The sequence below is a fragment of the Sarcophilus harrisii genome, chromosome 6 (genome assembly GCF_902635505.1).
Source record: "Sarcophilus harrisii chromosome 6, mSarHar1.11, whole genome shotgun sequence".
In the NCBI taxonomy this organism is placed as follows: Eukaryota; Metazoa; Chordata; class Mammalia; order Dasyuromorphia; family Dasyuridae; genus Sarcophilus; species Sarcophilus harrisii.
Genome location: NC_045431.1, coordinates 196,584,066 through 196,605,707, shown reverse-complemented (window position 1 = coordinate 196,605,707; position 21,642 = coordinate 196,584,066). Strand labels below are relative to the sequence as shown.

General features: G+C 36.0%; 1 protein-coding gene across 5 annotated transcripts in view; it reads right to left on the bottom strand.

Moving 5' to 3' along the window:
• HPS5 (HPS5 biogenesis of lysosomal organelles complex 2 subunit 2) overlaps positions 1–21,642 on the bottom strand; it is a 91,266-nt gene that overhangs the window by 43,979 nt on the left and 25,645 nt on the right. For all 5 annotated transcript variants that reach the window (XM_012552470.3, XM_031942847.1, XM_031942848.1 and 2 more), the window contains 10 exons: positions 21,015–21,103; positions 15,516–15,694; positions 13,935–14,093; positions 13,053–13,212; positions 11,769–11,892; positions 10,481–10,630; positions 8,808–8,879; positions 7,274–7,839; positions 5,390–5,510; positions 4,561–4,716 (listed from right to left, as the gene is read on the bottom strand). In XM_012552470.3, the coding sequence (XP_012407924.2) occupies positions 4,561–4,716; positions 5,390–5,510; positions 7,274–7,839; positions 8,808–8,879; positions 10,481–10,630; positions 11,769–11,892; positions 13,053–13,212; positions 13,935–14,093; positions 15,516–15,694; positions 21,015–21,103 (1,776 nt within the window). The remainder of the gene's footprint in view (positions 1–4,560; positions 4,717–5,389; positions 5,511–7,273; positions 7,840–8,807; positions 8,880–10,480; positions 10,631–11,768; positions 11,893–13,052; positions 13,213–13,934; positions 14,094–15,515; positions 15,695–21,014; positions 21,104–21,642) is intronic.

Here is a 21,642-nt window from a genome sequence, read left to right as displayed (position 1 = left end):
CCTTAATAACCTCATTCCTAGATGAGCCTTTCCATCTCTATATCATGTGATCCTACATCCCATCTAGTCTTAAAATCAGAAAAGCAAAAATCCTACTATTCCTCAATCCTAATTCAGAGAAAAACTTTAAATTCTAGGAGTGTCTAAATTTCCTTATAGTTTCCCAAAAAGGCAGTTTAGAACACTGGACTAAATAAAGTTGTAGAAAACAAAAGATAATTGTATCTCATTTCTATGTGATGCTTAGATCACTTCACCTCAGGTTATTTATCAACAAAATGAAAAGAATAAGGAGGCAGAGCCAAGACAATGGAGTAAAGGCAGGAACTTACCTAACCTCTGCCCCAAACTGCTCTAAATTTCTTTAAATATTGAGTCTAAACAAATTTTAGGGCATCAAAACACCCCAAACGAGAATAAAACATTTTCCAGCCAAAGGCAACTCAGAAACTCATCAGAAAAGGTGGGAGTACAGTGTGCAGTCCCAGTGCAGGATGAGCCAGCACAGCCCCAGCCTAGCCCCAGGGTCAGCAAAGCAGGACCTCTGAATCAGCGGCAGGTCTGGCAGCTCCCAGACCTTTCAGCCCAGAGACATCAGGAAGGACTTGGAAGGTCAGCAGAGAAGGTTTGTGGAAGCAGGTGGGAGCCCAGCAGGCAATTCCAGGGCAGGAGCCCAGACCCCAGCCCTGCCCCAGCTTCAGACCACAGTGTAGGAGGGGATCCTCCTCATGGCTCCAGGGCAGAAGAGAGGGTCTGTGGTCATGAACCTAGGAGGATCTCTGAAAACAGCTGCACAGAACCCCTGAAGCTGGGGACAGTGCATCCTCCACCCTGGAAACAGAGCCCTACTTTAACAAAGAGTTAAAAGCCGAGTAATAGGCTAGGAAAATGAGCAAACAACAACAAAAGATTCTGACCACAGAAAGTTATTATGGTGACAAGGAAAATCAAAACACACACTCAGACGATGATAAAGTCAAAGGTCGTGTTATATTCAAAGCCTCCAAAAAAAAAAAAGAAAATGGGGGGAAAAAATAGAAAGAATCATGCCAAGTGAATGACAGATAACTGAAGATCCATACTCAAAAACCCACTGATCTATGACTTCATATATAGGCTCCTGCCTCCAAAGGTATAGCCCTCAACCAATCATGACGGCTGCCATTACTATCCCATAAGTTTACAACAGGAGTCAACTGAACATGCCAAAGGCCTTCCTCACTTTCTCCTGACAAGGCAAAGATACAAACTGAATACTCTCACTGTTCCTCTGTCATCCTTTCCCTTTTCATGTATTCTATCCATCCTTCTTTGCTATCATGCATTTCTTTGCTTTTTACTCCTGTTCTTGAAAGTTCTTCAATAGTTATAATACTGGAGCAACCAAGAGCCTCTCCACTGACCACAGCTTTATATTTCTTTTCAATTCTTTTTTTTTCTTTTCAATTCTTCAGCAACATGTACATTAGAATTTAAAAGATGGGTCTTTTTTTTTTTTAGGCAAAGGTTGAGATGATTAAAGAGTCATTTTAATTTCTTAAAAGCAATCTGAAATGTTCTTTCCTCCTGTTCAACTCTAGATACAACTCAGAAATTCATTTTTCATCTACAATGACTATCCAGATAAAAACTCTAATGTATTAATCCAAGAGTTGTCCATCTAAAGAATGTCATGCAGGCACCTTTCAACCACTTATGTCTTTTTTGTTTGGATGGCATGGCCAAAATCTTTTGAGGGGTCAGAAGACTTCAGAAAACGTTTAAATTGCAAGATTAGATACAACCTAAATAATGTTATCTGTAAACAAAAAATCTCATTCATAGGAAATTCCTCTGTGCTATATCACCTTTACCACAAGTGACATATACTTTTGGTGAACATATATCTCCCTGTTTTATGCCTCATATGCTGTTTATGATCAGAAGGTCATTGAACAGAATTATTTCTGTTGTTTTATATTCCAAGGAATACTGAGTAATTTTAATAAGAGGAGGCATCTAATTGAAAAAGAACTTTTAAGGATGTGCTTTACTCTACCAAATCAAATACTGTTTTAAAAAATAATAAGCACAATATTCAAATGCAACAATATAAAGAGAAAGAAATTTTAGAAAAGTGAATGTGGCAAAAATTATAAAGAACAAGCTTGTCCTCAAAGAAACTTTTTATGCTTATTTATAGAGGGATGAGTCCACAGACATGAAATATTGCAAATAAATTTTTCAATGTTTGATAGATATTATTGAATTTTTTTCTTTTCTTATTCACTTTTTGTGAAAAACAATTCTTTGTTGTTAGGAATAAAAGTATACAGGAAAATATTTAGGTAATGTAAAAACAAAAGATAATTAATAAAATCAATTTTTAAAACGGTGAGCAAAAGTGAAGTGAGTAGGACCGAGAGAACATTGTATATAGCAACAACAGGATTATGTGAGGATCAATTCTGGACATGGCTCTTTTCAACAATGAGATGATTCAGGTCAATTCCAACAGATTTGTGATGGAGGGAGCCATCTGCACCCAGAGGATTGTGGGGACTGAGTAGGGAAATCACAACATAGTCTTATCACTTTTTTTGTGGTTTGCTTGCTTTTTTCTTTCTTTTTTTTTTTCCTTTTTGATCTGATTTTCCTTGTGCAGCATGATAAATGTTGAAATATGTTTAGAAGAATTGCACATGTTTAACCTATATTGGATTACTTGCTTTCTAGGGGAGAGGCTAAGGGAAAGGAAGGGAGAAAAATTTGGAACATAAGGTTTCACAAGTGTAAATGTTGAAAATTATGCATATATTTTGAAAACAAAAAGTTATTATTATGAAAAAAATAGTAAGCAAAATACTATCAGAGGAAGGTGGGAAGACAGAGAAAAATTTGGAACACATCAAAGATGAATGTTGAAAACTATCTTTGCATGTATTTGGAAAAATAAAATACTATTTTAAAATCAGTAAGCAAAGTAGAATCATGCATCCTCTATATATGAATTCTTCAAAGGATATACACCTAAAAGATACATAAATTAATATGCTTAAGAAATAGAATTAACATCCACATCCTTTTCTCTTTTAGGGTGTTATTGGGTCTGTCCTATTGCCCATGCATGGAACCTATAAATCTACTATTTATTAAATGGCTATCCATGCATGGGGGGGGAGGGAGGGAAGAGAGGGGGGTGTCTCTAAATCCATCAAGTGCCTATTATATGCAAGGAAATTGGCTGATCTTCATAGCAGGTTGGCTTGGAGCACTGCGTGATAAAGGGAAAGGCCTTGTCAAAGGAGGCAATAGATGTGTCAACATAAAGTCACAATCTAATGGTAACTATGGAACATGGAAGAACTAGATGGGTCCTTTTGACCAAAAGACAGATCACCAGGCAACAACAATAATCAAGAAAATAGGCAGGACAAGACTAGAGTTCAGTTTATTAAAACAGTTCTACAGCCTTCAGCACTAGATTACATTTGGGCTCCTAGCTGCCCAAGTGGCATTTAAGAGCTGTCAGTTTTTAAAATTCACTATTCAGCTTGTGAATGAATATTCCCTATTCCTGAGCAAGTTCACTCTGTCCTTTAGTTGACTTCTCAAAGAAAGTTCACTTTGTCCTTTAACTGACTTCTCAAGGAAAAGTCACTCTGCCCTTTAGTTGACTTCTCGAGGAAAGTTCACTTTGTCTTTTAATTGACTTCTCAAGGAAAGTTGGCTTTGTCCTTTAGTTGACTTCTCGAGATATGTATCATGTATGTGTTGGCTGTTTATCTATGTTTCAGGAACTAGCCCCTCCTGAAACTCAAGGACAGTATTTGGGAGAAATGGCTAATCTCCCATGTATGTCATTTAATTGCAATCTTGCAGCCCGCCCCTCATGGGCTATCATGGTTATCTTGATGAGTTAACACATCTGTATTCCCATGGCCAAAAGCCAGGAAAATGAGCCGAAGCCCAAAATCCCTGGTCCATCTATAGCCCAAATCTTTGGCCCAAAGCCTTCTTTGTCTGCAACTCCATAAAAGCCCCTGCTCTGAAATGGCTCATTGGAGTTTCATCCATGGAAAGGACATTCTGCCTGGACCCTCCGGTTCGGGAGTCATAGGCTGAACACAGGACTTACCAGTCACAGTGAATCAGAGTCAGTGCTCCCCCAAATTGATGTTTTCTCTCTTTTTCATCTATTCTGATTATTGTACTAATAATTGTAGAGTGTTTAGTTATTATCCTTATATGCTGGTTTTGTTATTGCAAAAGGTCTATTCTTCACTGCTTTTGGATATTATTAAAGTTCTTTTATATTTGACTTCTAAAGCACGAGTCATTTGTGATAGCTATTTCGAACTTTAAAATCTTACAATAGCTTGATACAGAAGATAAGACTTAAAGGATAGCTTCCATTTTTGATACCAAAAGTTTAAGTTGGGATTCCCACATCTCAGCTCACAGCCCAAGATTAAATTCAGCTAAGTACCCAAATTTCTTTCTCAGCCTTATTGTAATCATAATGTAACAATTTTTTAAAATAGTTTCTCCATAAAAAGGAAAAAAGCATTTGTCACTCACCTCTGATCTTCAGGTTTTGACTTCACAAGACTATCCAAATAGACTAAAAAGTGGGCTGGATGATTCCGACAAAGATGCATGATATCTGATGGCATAATAGATGGGAAAAACTTGACCAAGCATCTAAGGGCTTTTTCCCCAAACTTTTCATAAAGCCTGCAAAGAATCAGATATTCTCAGAAATGTTAAGGACCTCCAAGGTCACTCCAAAAAGCATGAATCCCCTCTACCTCCTAGATAAGTGGTGATTACAACTTCACTTGGATACCTACACTGACAAGTGGATCAATAATTGCCAAAACAGCCCTTTTCACTTTCTAATAGGTCTATGCTAAGTTCTTTACTATTAAACTAGAATATATCTCTTTAACTTGCATGGGTTCTAATTCTCCTCTCTAGAGACAAGAACAAATTTCATGTTTGGTTGATTTTATGTACAAACCAAATAAAAAGGCATACCCCTCTCCTCGATTTCTATTTTCATTCCAATATCCCAACTCCCCATTCCAATACTAGAGTTGTATCCTCCAAACTTCATCCCTTGGCCATCTGAGTTCTTCACCCAACACAAGATTCTATCTTGAAAACAAGATACATCTTTAATTGACATCTATACAAGAGACAGTTCCATCTTCTCTAAAGTACAGAAACAAAGGGGCCACAATTTTAACTTAGTGCCAACATAAAAGACTTTTTGAGTGAAAGAATATTTTCAATTAGTGATTTAAAAGTTTCCAACTATGTAACTACATAGAAATTTAGTGCCTGATGAGATCCAAGAAAAATACATGTACTGTAATCCCAGAAAGAATCATAAAAGACAACTTGCCTGATGACATGAGCCATAAATAGAGAGTTATCTGAACGGGCCAAGCCATCTAAGACCTTTAACACTGTCAACATATCTCCGTCTTCCATCTCTAGAGGCACAGGACTGGAACGTGCCATTTCTGAAAAACAAAAGAGTCTTCTTGTCTTCCCTCATTTAGCATTAGGCACTTAATGCATTTATACAACAAACACTGACACTGTTCCAGACATTCCCTGTGTTAGGCACTGTGGAGAGGATCAAATATCACATGGTCCCTGTTCTCAAGGAATTTACAATCTAGTCGAGAAGAAAAGGCATGCACATAAAAAAATTTTAAAATCCAAGAAACTGTTCAAGATAAAATTATAAAGGAATATGATATTTTTAAACAAGCCAAATAAGCTAAATTCCCAAAGTACTGCCACCTACCAAGAAGCTCCCTTGGGAAGCCAGACTCCCATTCCAAGGAGAGCTAACAGTGTTTAAAGTATCTTGGGAACTGCCATCAAAGCCCAGTGTTTGATTAATTTCACTGTTGGCCATTCTTCCTCCTCTCAGAGATTTAATTTTGAAACAAATCATTTGGTAAGGGGAAGAGAATAAGAAGAAAGGAGGTGATCAAATTGGATGATACTATTTTGGATGAAAAACATACCAAGTACTTACTTGGGAAAATAGTTTTTAAAATAGTTCTGGGATGTTCCAAAAATCTTTTGAATAATGACAGGAATATCCTAAGTATCAAAGCCCAATGTGCATATAGAACACAAATTACTCAATACTGACAAAGATATTAATGTATGGCAATATAATTTTTGGGCAAAATCAGAATTATGTCTTCAGTTATAGCTTATATTTATATAGCACTTCACATTTTATATGAATTCTCATTGGTACTCATAACAACTCTGTACAGTGAAAAATATCACTATCTCTATTTTATAGAAAAGATTATATAGCAAGTAAAACCTCCCCTACCTCCCCTTAAAATACATTCAACTTCTCTTAAACATAATTTGAAAAGCTTCTTTTGAAAAAATAATATTCAATTAAAATGCCTGTTGGTGGAATTGTGCTGTAGTCCAGATATTCAGGAAAGCAATTTGGAACCATGCCCCAAAAGCTATCAAACTGGGCCTAGCTTTTGATCCAATAATATCAGTATTAGGTCTATAACCAAAGAATTTAAAGAAGAAAAAGACCCATATGCACAAAAATATTTATAGTAGTTCTGTTTGTGGTAGCAAAGAATTGAAAACTGAAAGGGTTTCCATCACTTGGAAAATGGATAAAGAAGTTACAGCATGTGAACATGATGGAATATCACCGTGTTATAAAAAAGAATGAAGGTAATTGTTTCAGAGAAACCTGGGAAGATTTGTATGAACTTACTCAAGGCTAAAATAGAAACAAGAAAAAAATTTTAACATCAATACTGAAGAGATAATCAAATTTGAAAAATTTAAATAATCACAATGATCAACCATGATGCCAGAGGATTCATAATGAAACAGGCTTGCTACTTTTTAATACAGAGATAATGGATTCAGAATGTAGGCTGACTTTTTTTTATATATGGCCAATGCAGAAATTTGTTTTCCTTGACTATACATGTTCATAACAATTTTATTGTTTCTCCTTTCTCAATTATAAAGGAGAGGAGAAAAAAGAGAAGGCAAATCTTCATTTGAAAAATAAAATATTTAAAAATAAGGTAAATAAAAATTTAAGAAATGTTTTGAAAAACTAAACTAAGAATAAAAGGAAGGTTGCTGGCTAAGTTAAGAAATGTTACAAACTTCTTTCTCAATTATTTTTCGAAATCCTATAATCCAAGATGCTATACATCCCTTTTCTTCAACCACTTCAAAGTAAAATAATAATAATAATAATAATAATTACCTTTCAGCCCTTCAACATAAGTATCCCAAACCCTGGGATTGTCAGAATATCTAATCTTGGCACAATGCTTTACTCTTTCCAAGTCCAAAAGAAAAAAGTACTTCTTTATAAACTGACAAGCAGGAATCCAGGTCTGCTGTACATCTTGATCCATATTTACACATGTGACATTAGAACTAAATACACCTAATTCCAGACACAGAGTTGTCAGTTCAGCCAGGTCCTTCTGAAGACTGTTTTCTATGAAACATGGAGCATGTATTCGAAAAAGGTCATCTGACATTTCCCTCGAAAAGTTTACTGGTTCATTTGTTATTGTGCCTATAGAATTTTCACTATCTGAACAATTATTTTGTTCTTGTTCAATACTTGCTTCTAAAATTTCTTTTTTAGATTCATCAAGCAAAGTCATATCCTGGTTTGTCTTTGCATTTGAGTTGACAGTCTCTGAAATGATGGAATGATCCTTCATTGTAAATGTTTTTTCTAAGTGTAAAAGCCACTCCTGTAGAACTAATCTCAGAGATGTAGGCTGAAATAGAACCTGAGGATCTTGAAGCTTCAATCTGTATGAGAATGAATACCCAAAAACCCCAAAAGTGAATATAAAAAAATTACAAAGATCAAACAGTATTCAAACGAAGAGATATGAAACTCCCAACCAACACTTCTGTGGAGGTGAAAGGTCCACAGGTGAAAGGTACACTGTAATGTTTTCTGACTTTTTCAATTTATTGATCAATTATGCTAATTTGTTTTCCTTTTTATTTTTTTTTTTCTGCACTCTAAAAAAATTATTTGTAGGGGCAGCTAGATGCGCAGTGGATAGAGTACCAGCACTGAAGTCAGGAAAACCTAAGTTCAAATCTGGCCTCAGACACTTAATACTTCCTAGCTGTGTGACCCTAGGCAAGTCACTTCACCCCAAATGCCTCTGTTAAACATATATATATATATATTTGATACCATACTATGATATACTATGGGAAAGGTAACTGATAAGTTTTTTAATAATATTTTTTTATTTTCAAAATAAATGCAAAGATAGTTTTTAATATTCACCTTCATAAAACCTTATGTCCCAATTTTTTCTCCCTCCCTTCCTTTGCCCCTCCCCTAAACAGCAAATAATCCAATCTATATTAAACATGTGCATTTCTTCTATATCTATTTCTACATTTACATGATGATGCTTTAAAAAAAAATGGTATCAATAAAGCTTTTTTTTAATTTCAAAAAATTTTCAGGAAGACTTAAAAAAATTTTAAAGCAAATAATAAAAAATTATATAATTAGCTGCCAAATAAATAAACACTACTATTAATTTTCAATTTTTGACTATTTTCTCAAAAAGAATTTGCCCAATTATTCTCAGAGAATATTTACTTCTAACACAGGGTTGTGTCACTCCATCACTTTTTAGGTGACCCAATCTAGCACAGCAGTTGCTGCTAGTTTCACAAAGTCTTTCCTAAGTGACTATAATTATGTATTTACAACTCAGTTCATTGAAGTTATTAAAGTCCTTTCTTACACTGTTGCAGTAGTTGCTACACTGAGCTCGTGTAGTTTATTTTCTTCTGAAGACTGACTTTTCACATCTTTCCTGAAAAGAAATATAAACAATAAGCATGAAACCCATAGAAAAGGAAGGTACTAAACTGGGATACATGAGTACTATCTGTTTATGGGTACAAAAGGCTTGTATCTCTCTACACAGATTCTTAGGGACTTGATTCCCCCATTGCTTAGCCCAGAACCCTGCTCCAGTACCACAGTCAAGAAGTAGTGAACACAGAGCCAACAATCCTCCAGAGTTCCTAGGACAACAAGGTCATGTAAATAGTGTGTCAGGGACCAAATGTATGCTGTCAGGTCAGGACTCACTAGTAGCTCTTTCTGCTTGAGGGAAGAAAGTTCTAAACATGTTGTCTTGACCCTCCCCAAACAGAATATCTGGACAATCAGCTGTCCAGCCCACTCTGATTTTTTTTCTAATAAACTGCCAGTGAATTACAATCATTTGAATATGTATTTTACTAAGGGTTCTTTCAGAAGTCAGCAGCCAGAAGGTAAAGGGCCAACATAAAAGTTAACATTCAAATACTTTTCACAGTGAAAATGAAATGACAACAAAGGTGAAATGAGAACAAAGGAAGAGAGAACCAGAATATGCTAGCCAGCTAATCAAGAGAAAAGAAGGAACCTTCTACAGGTAGGTATTTCATGATCTAAGGAGTATTTTCCATTTGCTTTTTACTCCCACAGGTTTTGCCCTCATTTGTATCTCCAGTGTTTAGCATAGTTCCTGGCACATAGTGGGTAATTAATAAATGTTTGCTGACCTGACTCCCATGTTTTAAAATAATGCATATTAATTCATATTTATGTAGAACTTTCACAACAAAATTTCCTCACAACAATACAGTGAGGCAGAAGAGATAAGGACATTGATACTCAAAGCTGGAAGCTCTGGATAAGAAGTAAATAACAAAAGTCAATGTACTGATCAGGAGTGGAGCTGATTTAAACAGTTTTTCTGAGAAAACGGCTCCAGATTTTCAGAATCTGGGCGAGCAGCCCCCAGGTTTCCTGCTGCCAAGCTCAAATTGAACACAACAGTATCTGCCTAGTGAGTAAGGAGAACACCATCTACTCAGAAACCAGTCCAACAGTGGAAGAGCTTTGGGAGTCTTGAATCAGACTCAGCCTCCACTACTGTTTTCTTTGGCTTTCAGAAGGGAGGAATTCAAAGACATCCAGAGTCTCTTCCACATCTTTATGCCCAACAAGCCTAGGCATCCCTGTGGCTTCTCTAACCCTCAAAAACCTGACCCTTCCCTACCTTCCCAGTGTCCTTCCTCCTCACCAGTACTCTGGGGGCCAGGGACCCTGGCCTCCCAGTTTCCTCACACCAGACACTCCGTCTCCCACATCAGGAATGCTCTCCCTTCTCATCTCTGTCTCTTAGCTTCTACAGAAACTATGTCATAGAGAAAAAAATGGAGGCTCAGAGAGATCAGATGGTGCTCCAGGGTCACCTGGTGTTAAGTGTCAGAGACAGGCCTGGAACTCAATCCTGAGTCAAAGTTCAGCCATCTTTCTTTCATGAGGGCACAGCTGCATTCTGCTCCTGTAAAGTTTTGTTCCATTTCCACATGCCAGTTTTGCATCCTCATCTATGGGTTAATTATACTTAAGACTTACTCATTTTCATCTTCCTGTGGACAAGCCACTATGTTAGTATCTTCCTCAGGAGGCTGCTCACTGCCTCTGGGTTCAGGTCTCATTTTCAAATCAGGATTTGAATGAAGTGTACCAATCTTTTCAGTTGTTTTCCGCACAAAACTGGAAACACTGGAAGTTAAAGTGAAAGAATTTCTATGGTCAGAAGAATAAAAGATTCAATGTTTGAGGCTTGTACCACAACAGCATCTTGTAACTGAGGTTGGACTTTGTTTATTACAAAAGAAAATGCACTTAGCATAACTTCTTTATCAACTACATACTTCATCTCTAACCCACATAAAACATTTTTTTTTACTTCCTTTCTTAATAAACCATAACGTCTAAGAGGCCTGAACCATGATTAAGCCATCTTTTCCTCTCTTCCAGTACCATGCATAAAATAAGTGATTACTAAATAGTTAACTAAGTAGTTGAACTGAATTTGTTAAAAGAGCCAGAGAAAACATTGTTGTCAATGATGGTTTAAAAAATTATTTTATTCCATATATACTTCAATTTTGGTTTCAAATCAATTAAAGTGAGCTATGTGACCATTCATCCCCTTCAAGAAAGAGCAGAACACAGAATTGCTTCAGGAGACTTTCAATAGTTATTCAGGCAACCACTATTACAGCAATCACAAGAATCAAAATTTATATCGAGTTAGATTTATATCGTCACTTAAAGCAATGTTATAAAGGCTTCTATTAAGACAACCTGTGAATGTGCTTCCACAATTTGTTTACCAAAGCAAGAAGAATTAGGATTAATTTCTCGATTTTGAACTCAATTTAAGGCAAGACCAAGAAACTGGGAAATGTTTTTTCCTACTACTGAAACCTAATACTTGTTGGCAAGAGGAAGGGCCCTACATAGGCATCCTATATCTCAACAAACCATATAGTCATCTGCTCATACACTTTCTCAAGACTAAGTGAAGATAGCATTCTCCTAGCTAAAAAATCAAGGCAGGGGTCCTCAAACTATGGCCCCCAGGCCAGATGCAGCAGCTGAGGACGTTTATCCCCCTCACCCAGGGCTATGACGTTTCTTTATTTAAAGGCCCACAAAACAAAGTTTTTGCTTTTACTATAGTTTGGCCCTCCAACAGTCTGAGGGACAGTGAATGGGCCCCCTATTTAAAAAGTTTGAGGATCCCTGACTAGAGCTTCAAACTTTCTTCATTTAATAATTGTTTTCTAAACATATTGAAATGTCAAAGTGATGAGGGAAAAATTTTTTTTAAAGTGATTGAGGAATAATATACCTTTCCTTGACAGCCTGAAGAGAGGCGAGAGGAGATGAAGAACGAAATGATAATGGAATGCCAAATGGAAGAAAAGCTTCATTCCGATCTGACTCATCTGTCACTGAAGCATGAGATACAGTGTCTGACAAACAGAATTGGGGGAGGAAGGAGCAGTGTGAAAAAACAAAATTTGATCACACTAGGGCTTCCTATATTTAATTTTTTTTTTAATTTGAAATGAATGAACAAAGTGAAAACAAAAACCCAATCATGAGACCCAAATAGGAAAAGATAGAACACAGATTATGGTATGGATCCAAACTGCCCAACCACAAAAGAGGTGAGGCAATGAGTAGTGAGCAATGGGCCTTTATTTTCCTAACAATTCAGGGCCTTCCTCCTCATTTTATCTAGTTGCCCTCTATAGTGAAGTAATCATGGGTAATTGTGTTTATATCTCTCTTCCCAAAAACAGGATCCATAAAGGACAGAGACTAAGATGGACCTAAATTTTTTTATGTACCTAGCATGTAGCACAGGCCACTGTTCACATAGGAAATCCTTTAAAATCCCAACTGAATTGTGCCTTCTTTCACCTTAAGTCCAAAAGGAGCTTAGAATCTCAATTAAACTCTCTCTCAATAAACCATTTAATTTTAAATTTGCTGAACACAACAAAGTAGAGGAAACAGCCCCCACAATACTTTTCGATCCTTGAAGAATATTATGGTTCATGAGGAAAAAACCCTAACACCACTGAGGAATCACAACCTGTCTTTGACACCTATAGCTTTCCAGCATCTGACAGGATCATAATTAGGAGGTTGGTTTAGCAACAGAAAATTTTAGCCTAAAGGTAACAAAGAGAATCTATTTACATATTGAACCCAATCTTTCTAAAACAATAATAGCTTAGCTGCCATCTGTCAGCCAAAGCAATAATAAACACATGGTAGAAGACCACAGGATTCAGAATATGCACACTATCAGACATGAGGATTGTGTAATTTAATTTTGCTTAAATATTTCTCTTTCCTGGACAAGAAAAAGGCAGGGGGTGAATGGAATGTCTAGCCAAATATGTCTAGAAATGACACTGTCAGAAAAAACAAAAGGCATCATCAATAAAATTTTAAAAAGAAAAACCAGTCAATAGAAATTAAGCAAAAAACACAAAAATTTTCAAACAAAAACCCATGGTAGAAAAGAGTAGATCATGGGCTAGCATGGATAAGACACTAGAATTCCAAAGCACTTCCATCAACAGACAACAGAAAATTTTATGGCCTTGGGAGTCATTACCCTGGTCTGGGCGCTCTTCTTCGTGCTGTAGAGTGAATTCCTTAAGTCTCTCATCTTCTGAAAGTGTTTGGCTATGAAGGGAAGAAGAGTCTTCATCTGACTGGCTGCCTCTTCGACTAATGACACGATAAATGCCAGAGTCTAAAATACTGAAACTTTCCTAAAAATAAAACAATTACATAAAACCAAATAACCCTTGGCTTAATTACATGTTTTGGGGAGTTTTCTGTTTGTTTTGAAAGACTTAAAAAGGAAGAATTCTAGATTTATAAATCTAGAATCTAGAAATTTAGAATCTAGAATCCCAACATTCTACATCAATGACCTTTGGCTTATTTCTTTTGTGTCCAGTATAAGCCACAGTTGAAGCAAGTAACTTGTGAAGAAAGGTTGGGAATTTCATTTCATTTCCAGCTGTTGGGAAAGTTATTTTTTCCCTCTAATGGAACCATTTAACCCCATTCACCCTGATTTTTCCATAAGCAAAATGGACAAATATTCTGTATTCCCCAAAAAGATGTGATAGTGACAGAGAACATGAAATGAAATAATGTCCTTAAGAGAATTTGACCTGCACTGAAAATAACAAGATTAAGTAAATTGATGCTTTAAGTTCATTAGACTAGACAAGTCAAAAAGGAAACAAAAAGCAGATGTATCTGAGAATGGAAACCAATTAACTCAGAACAGAAACAGAAATACAGAATTAAGATTACCAAATGACAATCTAATTTAGCTGATCTTCAGCCAAAGAAAGGGCCTGAAGAAAACTATTGTGTGGAAAGAAGTTTGTCCCAAAAATGTGACTCTGACTATGCTCAATATAACATGGGCAAACCATACTCTCCAGTCAACAAGTTTGTGAGTGCTAAGTACACCTACATGTGAGGAAATGGAGCTTCTCCTACTGCTGCAAGCAGAATCTAAAGGTTCCAATTTGGAAATCAATTCTTCCAGTTGAGCAATTAGATCACTTTGGGTTGTAACGTCCAGTTGTGATTTCAAGTGCTCCAATTTGTCAACAGGTAAAGTTTTCCTTGCCTAGAAAAATGGTAAGAAAATATCCATTAATGTCTTTGCTAAACTGCTACAGCAAGCTGGTTGGATATCTTGGTGTTTAGTGTAGATGTGTATTCAAATAAATAACATGGTAGATGAGCTTAAGACAAATATCTTCTAAGAATGCTCAATAAGGAGAAAAATGACTATGAATGCCTAACATAGTTATCTTAGGAATCAAGAATTTAATCACCCATAATATATAGCCACAAAAATTATCATTACCACTTTTAAATCATTTTTCATAAAAGTAAGGAAAACTTAAGTCAAGTTTGGATTAAACTTTGGCTAAATTTTACTTTTAAACAAAGAGTTATTCCAGTCATCACCAGAAATGGTCGTGCTCAGAAGTTTTTAACATTCAGCCCCGTTACCTCTCATCCAGATCATAAAGCCTACTAACTAGTCTCCTGTCTAGAGTTCTCCCCACATGTCAGGCCATCCTCCAAGATATTGCCAAAATGATTTTCCTTCAGCATAGAAACAATGATGTTACTCCGTGGCTTAATAAACTTCAAGGGCTTCCTATTGCCTCTAGGATAATGTATTACTCTCTTTCGTTTGTAAAGTCCTTCATAACCTAATCCCAACATGTCTCATAGATGACCCCCCTTCTCTCTACTCACTCGGCCCTGCCCTAGTGTTGGTTTTCACATTTGGTCTACTATAAAAGCTTTCTAATTCATCTCCCCTTCTCATGTCTTTTCTGTCTCCAAACCATCCTACCAATGCTGCCAAACTTCCTAAACCACAGAGTTGAGACTGTCCTATCCCCCACTCTATAATATTAGTAGTTCCCTGATATCTCCACCATCAAATATAAAATGCTCTAGTATTTAAATAACCTGGCCCTCTCTCCTACCTCTCTAGTCTGCTCACTTTTTATGCCTTGTTCCATGTGCTTGATGATCCAGCAGCCTTCACTTTATCACTGCTGCTTCACACCGCCCCATATCCTGATTCTGTTCCTTCTTATTGATTCTTCTCACTGTCTCGTTCTGGTTTCCCCACTCTTCTTCCAAAATCAGATCAGGGCCTTCCAGATCTGCTCTCCACTATGTTCCTCATTAGTGCCTCCCCAAGATGATTTTCCCTCTATTTTCTTTATATTTTCTATGCACAGAATTGTTCCCATGCTGTCTCTCCTAGTAGGATATGAGCTCCCAGAAAGGAGAGAGCTCATTTTTGCCTTTCTTTCTGATCTCTAACACTTAACATAAAAGCTTGGCTATAGTATGTGCTTAATAAATGTTTGCTAACTGACAATATGGGTTTCAATCATTAGAACACAGGTATGTGTGGAAAGGGCCAAGAGTAGCCCTCTTAGTAGCTACAGTTTAGTAGCTTTTAGTAGACAAGATAAGGCTAGAATACTGACAACAATTTTTTGGATCTCTAACTCACTCTGCCAAGGACGATTGAGTTCTGGAAAAGAAGACACGTATGGGTAGCCAAAGCCCACAAGCCTCTCCTAAGCAGGCGATCCACACAACGCTCCACAGACAATAAGGACAAATGTGAGACTTTTCCATTCATGTGCAGACAGAACAGCTCATTCTTGCAAACAGCCACATCCTGAATATCTTTGGGAGGAGGGAAAAAAAAGAATGCATCATTTTTTTTGTTAACTTTAAACAGTATATTTCAGGATAAACTTAAGAGAGCAAAGTTTCTTTATATTACAAAAAAAATTATTTGTATTTCAAAGTGTATATTATACATTGAGAAATCTTCCACCCTACCTTTTCAAATAAAATATGATGGGAGAAGAAGTTGAAAGGATGGTTTAATTGCCTTTATATTTTTAAAAGCATTATTATTTAGGAGGAGAAACATTAACTCTGGAGCCAAAGGACCTGAGTTCAAATCTCGCCTTTGACATTTACTATCTGTCTGATGTGGGAAAATCTCAAAATCTCCCCAGACCACAATTTCCTCATCTATAAAATTTAAAAATTAGACTAGAAATCTTTGGGGGAGCTAGGTATCTGTACCCAAGTTCAAATCCAGCCTCAGACACTAACTTGACTGGATAACCCTGACAAGTGACTTGTCCTGTTTGCCTATTTCCTCAATTGTAAAATAAGGCTAAGTAATAATCTCCAGAACAGCTTCAAGCCAAGCTCTTAACAGTGCCTAGCACATATTAAATACATAACAAGTGCTTGCTCCCTTCATTCATTCCTCCCTGCCAATTTAGAATCTATGACCCTCTGATCTTTACTGTGATTATGTTGTAATCAAACAAAAGATCAAAGCTGCATTAAAAGTAAACATCAACTGTATGTTCCCTTCACTTCAGTGTCAAACAAATTGAAAAGGACTGTTATTGAAAAGTAATGAGACTAGCTGCCAAGGATGTCAGGAACTATATGAGAAAAACTACAAAACACTTTCTATACAAATCTAACAGATTAAACAACTGGAAAAATATCAAGTACTCTTGGTTAGGACAAGGGAATATAATAAAATGAATATAATAAAAATAGAAATTAATCTACTTATTCAGTGCCATACCAATCAAACTCCCAAGAAATTACTTTACAGATTTAGAAAAAATAATAACAAAGTTCATCTGGAAGAACAAAAGGTCAAGAATTTCAAGGGAATTAATGGAAAAAATGCAAATGAAGGGGGCCCAGCTGTGCCAGATCTAAAACTATACTATAAAGCAGCATTTGGTACTGGCTAAGAAATAGAGAAGTTGATCAGTGGAATAGGTTAGGTTCACAGGACAAAATAGTCAATGATTAGAGTAATCTAGTGTTTGACAAACCCAAAGACCCCAGCTTTTAGGATAAGAACTCACTATTTGACAAAAACTGCTGGGAAAATTGTTAAACTAGTATGGCAGAAACTAGGCATTGACCCTAACACCATATACCAAAATAAGGTTGAAATGGATTCATGATCTAGACATAAAGAGTGATATTATATGCAATTAGAACATTAGGATGTTTACCTCTCAGATCTGTGGAGGAGGAAGGAATCTGACCAAAGAAGAACTGGAGATCATTATTGATCACAAAATAGATAATTTTGATTATATTAAAATAGTTAAAAAGTTTTTGTACAAACAAAATTAATGCAGACAAGATTAGAAAGAAAGCAATAAAACTGGGAAAACATTTTTACATTCAAGGGTATTGATGAAGACCTCATTTCTAAAATATAAAGAGGACTCAAATTTATAAGAATTCAAGCCATTCTTCAATTGATAGAGATGGTCAAAAAATATGAAAAATTATCAAAAAAATTAAAACCATTTCTAATCATATGAAAAGGTGCTCTAAATCATTATTGATAAGAGAAATGCAAATTAAGACAAGTCTGAGATACCACTACATTACCTGTCAGATTGGCTAAGTGTAATGGGCCAGAATTCTGGAGAAATGTACTTGAAACAGATTCTTACAACAAGTTGTTAACTTAGTGGAATTGATAATACAGTGGTTATCTAGTTTACATATATGTAGTGCTTAGCATGGCAATGTAATAGTTCTACAGTTGATGTAACTGTAATAAAGCATTTAAACTGAGGACAAAGTCAGCCACAGAGATTTCATCTTTGATCAGCCTTGTGGTGGCTCTCCCGCCTCCTGAATTCCTCTACTGAAATCAAGACACATTCCCAGAGGGTCTTCAGAAAGCTAGCCCAACCTCAGGTGAAGGAGACAGACTGTGAAGGACATAATAAAGACTTTGGACTTTATCCCTGATTATTCTCATAGTGATTATTCTGAAACCAAGGCTGATCCAAAGACCCTCCTGAAAGCTAATCAGAACATACAGCTAAGATGACAGGAAAAGATAATGACAAATGTTGGAGGGGATGTGGGAAAACTGGGACACTAATACATTGTTGGTGGAATTATGAATAGATTCAACCATTCTGGAGAGTAATTGGAACTATGCCCAAAGGGCTATCAAACTGTGCATACCCTTTGACCCAGCAGTGTTTCTACTGGGCCTGTATCCCAAAGAGATCTTAAAGGAGGGAAAGGGACCCACATGAGCAAAAATGTTTGTGGCAGTCCTCTTTGTAGTGGCAAGAAACTGGAAACTGAATGGATGTCCATCAATTGGAGAATGGCTGAATAAATTATGGTATATATAAATGCTATGGAATATTATTGTTCTATAAGAAATGATCAGCAGGATGATTTCTGAGAAGCCTAGAGAGATTTCCATGAACTGATGCTAAGTAAGCAGAACCAGGAGATTATTGTACACGGCAATAAGACTATATGACAATCAATTCTGATGAACATGACTATCTTCAACAATGAGATGATTCAGACCAGTTCCAATTGTTTAGTGATACAGAGAGCCATCTACACTCAGAAAAAGGACTATGAGAACTGAGTATGGTTCACAATACAGCATTTTCACTCTTTTTATTACTGTTTGTTCGCATTTTATTTTCTTTCTAATTTTTTTTCAAGTTTGATTTGATTTTTCTTGTGCAGCATGATAACTGTATAAATATGTATGCCTATATTAGATTTAACATATATTTCTACCATGATTAATACATATATTGAACTACTTGCCATCCTAGAGGAGAGGGTGGGGAAAAAGGAGAAAAAATTGAAACACAAAGTTTTACAAGGGCTAATGTTGAAGAATTATTATCCATGCATATATTTTAAAAATAAAAAGCTTTAAATAAATAAATAAATGAAGAGATTCGTAGAACAAAACAAAAAAAAAAAACTTGGGGAACCATTATTTTGGGACAAGTTGCCTGAGTGTCAAAAGATTTATATTATCCATTGTCAGTGAGATTAAACGTTCAGAGCTGAGAAGAAAAGGCTGATTTTAATAGCCTAAGGCCATCATCATTATCTACAGATAGTTGAGGTTTTGGTACCTGTATCTGTAGCACATAGCATAGCTGTGACACATAATGAATGTTTAATAAATGTTTGTTGCTTGATTGATCAAAAAAAAAGAAAAGAAAAGTAATGAGAAACCACCTTTTATCTCTATAGAAGATAAATTCATTCATTTAGAAGGGGATAGTTTATGTCAGAGTAAAAGTTTTGGGGAAGCTGACGTTCAACTTGTACACAAATGGACTACAACAAATTCCTAGCAACTAATGCCTTGTACAAAAGAGGGGAGTCTGGAGGGGACTGAAAACTGCCTAACAGAGGGAACTTTAAGGGAAGCATCATTCCTGAGATTATTGTGAACTTCCCCTTACTGTTTTCCTGCCTTATAGAAAAGAAGCAAGAGAATCAGGAAGTAGCAGAATCAAGGAGCCTCCCAATGATCACTCACTCACTAATAGCAAAGACAACTTAAACAGTCTGACTATGACATAAGAAAGAGAGCCACTGCCTTTCCCCCAAGCTTCTATTAAGCCCCAAAATGGAACTCAGAAGGGTTTGTAATTAAAGGTATAGTTAACTATACTCAGAACTAACAGGAAAATAAAAAAAATTTAAAGATGCTTGAGGAGAGTTAAGAAATTTATCGAGAAACAATCTACTAAGTAGCAGTTTTATGTCAAAGGAGGAAGGAAACATGAGCCAGGAAAGTTAAAACACCCTGAACACCATCTCTCTTCAGACACGATGGAATCAGCCCAAGGCTTTGAGTCCAAACCCTTGGATCCATGCTTCCAGACCAGTGCAGCAAACCCCATATAGATGCAACCTGGCAGCTGTTCCCAGAGAAGTCACAACCACAGCTACTCAAGGCCCAGAAAAGAAAGTTCTTATTACCAAAGTTCTTGACATTGACAAGCATCAGAAACAGATGTGATTTTATCAGTGGAAATGACACAAGAGAAGCATGAGCATCTGTTCTATGGCTGTCCCCCTAAAGACCAAGAGACCTTACCATCCATTTTGGAATTAAAACTTTTCATCTATACGTAATATATATCACATTAGCATGTGGGCCCCTCTGTTGGTGGCAGCCCTGTTTGTAGTGGCTAGAAACTGGAAATTGAATGGATGCCCATCAATTGGAGAATGGTTGAGTAAATGTGGTATATGAATGTTATGGAATATTATTGTTCTGTAAGAAATGACCAGCAGGACGAATACAGAGAAGCTTAGAGAGACTGACATGAACTGAAGCTAAGTGAAATGAGCAGAACCAGGAGATCATTGTACACAGTAACAAGAAAATTATATGATGATCAATTCTGATGGATGTGGCTCTCTTCAACAATGAGATGATTCAAACTAATTCTCCTTGTTCAATGACGAAGAGAATCAGCTACATCCAGAGAGAGAACTAAGGGAGATGAGTGTGGACTGCAACATAGCATTTCCACTCTTTCTGTTATTGTTTACTTGCATTTTTATTTTCCTTCTCAGGCTTTTTTACCTTTCTAGATCCAATTTTTCTTGTGCAGCAAGATAACTATATAAATATGTGTGTGTATATATATATATATATATATATATATATATAGTATTTAACATATACTTTAACATATTTATCATGAATTGAACTATGTCATCTAGGGGAGGAGATGCGGGGAACAGAAGGTTTTGCAAGGGTCAATGTTGAAAAATTACCCATGCATGTTTTGTAAATAAAAAGCTATAATAATAATAATAATAATACTTAAAAAAAAAAAAAAAAAAGAATGCGGGCTCCTCAAAAGCAGAGATTGTGTTGCTCTATTTACAACCCTAAAGTTTAGCAAAGTGATTTGCACAAAATGTTTTTAATAAGTGATTTTTCATTCACTGAAGAAAAATCTATTTAAAGTACTAAACCCTTCACACAAATACAAGATTATATAGGGAAGGAAGCAAATCTTACTTATTTCTGTACTTCTCCCACTACCAAACACAGGCTTCTGCCTAAAAGCAATTTTTAAAATGTGTATTGAATGAACAATTTTCAAGTAAACAATGGCATAATAATAAGGGTTACCTTTGACTTCACTCCAAAGAAGAACTTGAACATTCTGGGGAATGAAAATATAAATGCCTCTTTCATTCCAAGTTAAGATATAATGCTCACTGCAAGAAAAAAAACAAGCGTCAAAGGAGCTCAAGGCTTTGTGCATGTGTGCATTAATTTCCTGGACATTAGGACCCAGATCTACCCTATAATTCCCATATAATTCCCAAGAATTCAGCCTTTCATATAAGAAAACAAGCCAGATCTGCTAGTGCAACAGACAATTGGTGATATAGTTTTAAAAAGTCATGTTTCCTATTGTACCTACTATTGATTTGATGAAACTTAGCCAAACACAATGGAAATTCTAAATTATAAGAAACAGATGTCAATCTAAGAAATCTTTTAGAAAAGAAAAAAACTGTCTTATAGAAAAGAATAAAAGAATAAAAGTCAAAACAGACAATTTCAATTCCATGCAAATAAAAAGATTTTACATGAACAAAATCAATGCAAGAAAGTAGGAAAAAACATATCTATGCATTCAAATATCCCAGTTACAAGTCTGTTCTCCAAAATATACAGAAGAACTGACACAAATATAGGCTATTTTTGTTTGTCTGTAGTTTTTACAAGTCAATTAGGGTTAAGTGACTGG